Source organism: Nematolebias whitei, chromosome 19 (genome assembly GCF_014905685.2).
Source record: "Nematolebias whitei isolate Nwh7 chromosome 19, NemWhi1, whole genome shotgun sequence".
NCBI lineage: Eukaryota > Metazoa > Chordata > Actinopteri > Cyprinodontiformes > Rivulidae > Nematolebias > Nematolebias whitei.
Window position 1 is genome coordinate 11,659,131 of NC_056516.1, and position 5,476 is coordinate 11,664,606.

The 5,476-nt window shown below is 47.2% G+C and overlaps 1 protein-coding gene across 1 annotated transcript; it reads left to right on the forward strand.

Annotated features, from left to right (window-relative positions):
* Positions 1-2,623: 2,623 nt before the first annotated feature.
* Positions 2,624-4,411, forward strand: LOC119426176. Its single transcript, XM_037693749.1, has 2 exons — positions 2,624-3,150; positions 3,900-4,411. The coding sequence occupies exons 1-2, from the start codon at positions 2,766-2,768 to the stop codon at positions 4,265-4,267; spliced, it is 753 nt and encodes a 250-aa protein (XP_037549677.1). The 5' UTR covers positions 2,624-2,765; the 3' UTR covers positions 4,268-4,411.
* The last annotated feature ends 1,065 nt before the right edge of the window (positions 4,412-5,476 follow it).

Consider the following 5,476-nt stretch of genomic DNA (forward strand, 5'->3'; position numbering starts at 1 on the left):
CCGGTTTTCCTGGTAGATTGGGGGGCCGGTCTCCACAGTCCGCACCCATCTCCAGAGCAGGTGTTCACCGAGCGTAAATTTCCTTAGTGCCCCCTGGAGCCAAGCCTGACGGAGGCTTCATGGGAGCAAGATGTCCAGGTGGACCAGCGTCCCGTGCCTCCGGTTAGCGTAACCCAGACGGTGACACCGCTTTCCGACTGAGCTCACCAGCATGCGTTCCAGACGGCCGCAGCGAACAACGCGTTACGCTGTTGGCGTACATGTTCAGAGGTGGGAAACGATGGTGGGCCCCCTGACCTTCGGCTCGCTCCGCTCTCGTAGCGGCTGTTCGGTAACTACGCTATCGGCCCCTGCAGTACCCTCCATCTGCAGGGCAGCTGACGTCATCCCCAACCAGTGCGCCTCTTTTGCTGTCTGCCGTCCCACATCGCAGCCGGAGAATGAGGTCCCAGAGGTTCTCCTGGCTCATCACTCCACCTTCCTCTCAGGAGATCTACAGAAGCTTTTGTTGGAGGGCCTTTTCATCAGCGAGAGATCATTTCAAGATGCTCCACGGCTGCACAATGCCTCCCCAGCTCTGCTACGCCAGCCCCTCCCATCAGACGTCCTCGGTATCCGGAAGTTCAATTTTTCCTGGATTCCGCCAACAGGGGGCCCTCTAGGACAACAAACAGAGCTCAAGGGAAGATAACCAGGTGTCGGTTTGCTGGAGGTGTGTTGATGACACAAAATGTGGAATAAACATCATTTTATGATGAAGTGTCTTTTAGCCAGGCTGTCAGCACGGATGATCTGACAAGCGGCCCCATCACACACACTCATCATGAATGAGCCTTTTAAGGTTGTTTCATTCACTGCCAGCGGTGCCAACACGCACTCCCGCGGCACGAGCAGCCTTCACCTATAAGGCGCTGCGTTATGAAAGCGCGCATGCAGCTCTCAGCGCCCACCATTCACGTCAACGTTAACGTGAGACCGCGGTACGAGCCCAGTAACGTATCTCGCTCTCGCCAGGAACGGCACGCGTTTTCATCGCAGTGGTGTCAAACGTGCGCTCCCGCGGCGTCAACAGTTTCACAAGCCTCACAGCGGCTCCGCTCCTTCATCCTCGAAGAAGGTTTTCTGAATTAACACTGCAGCTCATGGAATCACTCAAAAGCTCACGTGATTCGCAGCCAAGAATGAACGTGTTTCTACAGACCGAGCCCAGTGGTAACCTCGCCCCACCGATGCCGCGCGCTGCTTCCTGACCGCACCAGCGTCAAACGTGCTTTCAGGGATGAAGATGTGCTCATCCTGGATAGAGAGGAACGATGGTTTGAGAGAGGAGTAAAGGAGGCCATCTTTGTGAAAAGAAACCGTCCATCGTTAAACAGGGGTGGAGGCCTACGTGTTCAATTGTCCCCCTCTTCCAATGCTGTGATTGCTAGTATCACTCAGCCCTCTGTGAACAGTAAACAGCCATCAGTGTGCTAATGATCCATTGTTAGGCTGATGGTCCTTCTTGAGCATGTGATCAGCTGGTTTTGGTTGTCAGCAGCAAAACTGGTTGATCCACTCTGAGAAGGTGCTATTTAAGAGACTGAGCTGAATACAGCACCTCAGACTGAGGAAGTCTCTCGGATGAGAGACGAAACGTTTCTACATTTTTTTTTTGTTTTGCTTTGCTTTTTTTTTGAATGTCCAGAGGACCAGATTTAACTTTTTTAGACGTTTGTAAAAGGTGTACAGAGAAGGCGTAGAGGCCACTTCATGTCCACTGGATGACATGCTGTCCTTCTCTGCAGCAGTCGATGGACAGAAGTCTGGCTATCAGCACGATTATCGTATGGTGCAGCCATGTTTTCTTCTTGTCTCAAAGTTGTCGGCGACAGAACAACCTTTAATCATCCTCTGACGGAGCATTTTGACTCAGATTGAAATAGCAGCTGTGGGCCTGTTTGTAACACGCGAAAACGCTCAGTGTTAATTATGGTTTTCTCTGAGCCCGCGAGAGGAACCACCGCTGGGGGTGGATGCGTTTGCCCACAGCCCATGGCCCAAAATGCTTCTGTACGCGTTTTCCTCCACCTTCTCTGATTTTACGGTTCCTGAACCGAGTTCAGGAGGAGGTATTGACAGCTCTCCTAGTGGCCCCCGAACGCGTGAGCGCACCATGGTTCCCAGTCCTGCAACGCCTGCTGTCGGGGCGCCCGTGGAAACTGCCGTGGAGGGAGGACGCTCTCCTCGAGGCAGAAGGAGCAACCAGGAGTTACCCAGAAATAGGCCAGCACCTGTGGGTCTGGCCACTGAACGTATCCGCTTATGCCCCTTTTCCACCGTCACGGCGCGGGTCGGATATTTCCGGGTTGAAGCGCGTTTGAGGTCTTTCCACTGTTCCAGAAACCGGCTCGCCTCGCTAAATTCTGGCCCGGCTTCTCAAGGGTTCCGAGCGAGCCGCGCCGTGACGTCAGAAACACTGTCGGTCACTGATTGGTCGGGGGGAGGAGTCTGTGGAGTTTTTCCAAACAACCCGATCCACCATTTTTTTCTCTACCGCTTGCCATTAGCGATAACACGAGGAGCGTATCTTTTAGTATTTTGAAGCTATCCACCTTATTCTGCAAGAGCGTATGTGGGCTGCCATGACAGACAGGTACCGCCCCCTCCCGGTTTTATACTTCCGGTGAGCTAAAGCGAGAGGCACTTTTGCTAATGACAGGCACTTTTGCTAATGACAAATTCTAGTAATTTGTGCTGTAGCAGGAGGCTTAAACAATTCTAATATGAGTTCGGGTTCAACTTGTGCTGTTGTTGGCTGTCACAACAGCTCCAGAAAACTGAAAGACGAGCTAGAAACGTATTGTTTTGCACATCAACAACTTCGAAAGGCCTGTGTGTGCCCAGCGCGTTACGAACTGCACTCCATGCCGAGGAAGGAGGATCGAAAACGAGCGTGGCTGGCAGCTTTAAAACTCAAATACCCCCCGAAGAGAGTTTATGTTTGCTCCTTTCATTTTATTGATAAAAAGCCCACAGAGCTTCACCCCGACCCGGAGCTCTATCTGGGCTATGACCGGGCCCCACCAAAGAAAAGAAGGCAGCTCATCCGGACCACTGTGAGCCAGACAGCTTCCAGCAACATCGACAAAACGGCCGAATCTGTTCCCGGTGAGTGAAATTGAAAATGTGATTTGTCCCCGCTTCACATTTTAATCATGCTTAGCTCTTATCTTTTACTGAATTATATTATTATTAATGTTATAATTGTAATGTTATAATTACTATACTGTGGATGGTGTTAGCATCAGCGCTAGCTGGTTGCAGTGTTATTGTGGATGTTAGTGTATTATTAATTTAATTCCAAAATACTTTATCACTAAGAGAAAGTACTTGATTGGCAGCCAAATCCAAATCTTAAAGACAAAGTGGTTAGTAATTAACATCAGTAGCATGCTAGCAGAGATGTATATGATTTCATGTAACTGTCCGAGAATAGCTTTTTATTTAGCAACCTGGTAAAATTCAGCCCCCAGGGCTGTAAAAGTCTGGGGATTTTGTTAATAAAGAATATGTTGAGTTATTAGAGGCAGGTTATTTGAAACAGACACAGCTGAAAAAAAAACTTCTTTTAAACTCTTTAAAGAAAAAGCTTAAATGCAACCTAGCTCCAACTGATTTTTTTAAGGATGAAAAACTAAAATCTAATCACAATATTTTGATATTATAGCATAATTTGATGGGGCTTAGGAAAATTTAAGGGGGCTAAAGCCCCACTAAAACAGCACTATTGACATTTAAGATGTATCATGTGTGTACGAGTGTGGAATTACAAATTTCCTTCCTAAAACGTAATAAGGTAAGTGACACTTGACAGGTTGTGTTACGCTGATTTGATTTTGTATTTTTGTGTTATTCAGAGTGCACCGTAGATTCACCGTCAGTCATCCCAGACCTGGCTAGCGTCTCCACACAACCTCCTGGGCCACATCTGCACTCAGTCCACACACAGTGGGAGGACCCTTCGCTAAAAGATCATCATCAATACTGCAACACGTCTGGCAGAAAAGATGTCCAGGACAAGACGACTCAGTGTGATGAAGTTGCATTTTTTCTTCTACAAAATGACGCAGACGCTTTGCTGTACACTGGTATAGCGTTAGAAACATTTAACACTCTTGTGTCAGCACTGGAAGGAGATGACAACAATGAATTTACAATGCCTGTACAAGATCAAGTCCTTATAACACTTATGAAAATAAAGACTAATCGTGTCTGCAGCCCTTGAGTTGATGTTATACTGCTGCTCTGCCTTGTGGTGTCTGAAGTTTATCATGCTTAGACGTTTGGGTTGAAGATTCTTTGCTGTCCCAGCATTCCACCTGCGCTGCTCATCTGTACATGCTAGCCCCGTCTTTCCACTGATCACAGCATTCTGGACGGACCTGTAACAATTTAACAGACTTCAGCTATCACTGCTCCTAATAAAATGAAACAAGTTATTTACATCCCTGCTGATGTCATTTATTTTTTCCTTTTCTGTAAATGTTAGGTTGCCTTGCATCCAGTCTGTACTTTTTTAAAAACAAATAATATAAAAATACTGTACAGCCTTTTTAATGTTTAATTTTTTGTGACAGTAGATCACAGGCTGCACAATGCTCTGGCTTCCACATGTAAACACAGGCAGACAGGAAGCTCACAGCTTTCGCCCAGTTCAGTGATTCTGATTCAGTGATGTAAATATTCTGATATCCAGATAAGTGATATACCTTCCACAGAATAGCTGCCGCATGACTGCATGATTTTCCCAATCCGGCGATACAGGAACAGCCGACCGTTTCTACCACTCCACTTTCTCTGAGCATGACCCATGCTAAGTGTTTAGCTTGACCAACGCTCTGGCTCGGCTCAACAGCTGCTTTCAGAAAGATAAAGTCGCCTTGTTTCTTGAGCAAAACTGTATCTATTTTGTTGCTGTGGAGGTAATTATACGCCTCTGTGCTTTTATAATTCCGCAATTCCTTGCCATCGACGCCTTCAGAAAAAACAAGGTAATTAATAATATCGATGTAGGTAATTCCGGGCCATGATTTCATATCATCTACCCAGTCCGTGAGAAATGATGGGTGAGACACAGTTAACGACTTATCTTCGCAGCTTTTTAAAACATCCTTGCAATGTATCCACCTCTGATGTGCTGCCATTTACTTCAGGTAAAGGAAACTTTTGTGTCAAAAACATTAAATTGCTAGCAAGTGTGTTAACCCACAAACGTAAACAACAGCGCGGGATCGCGGGCGGAAGTAAACAACCGGCTTCCGCTATGAATTATGGGTAGTGGCGCCAAATCCGGAATAAGGTGGATACAACAACAATAATATCAAAGCCGTGGTCAAATGCAGAAGTGCAGGTGTTGTTGTGCTTGGTGGCCGACGAAAAAAGTCAAAGCGAGCTAGATGGAGGATTGGAGGGTGGTTTGGACATGGCTACTGCT

Excerpts from the sequence above, each read along its gene's own strand:
- LOC119426176 (XM_037693749.1), top strand. The coding sequence starts at position 2,766 with ATGAGTTCGGGTTCAACTTGTGCTGTTGTTGGCTGTCACAACAGCTCC. Across the intron at positions 3,151-3,899 it reads AACGGCCGAATCTGTTCCCG|AGTGCACCGTAGATTCACCG; the intron begins GTGAGTGAAATT and ends TGTGTTATTCAG.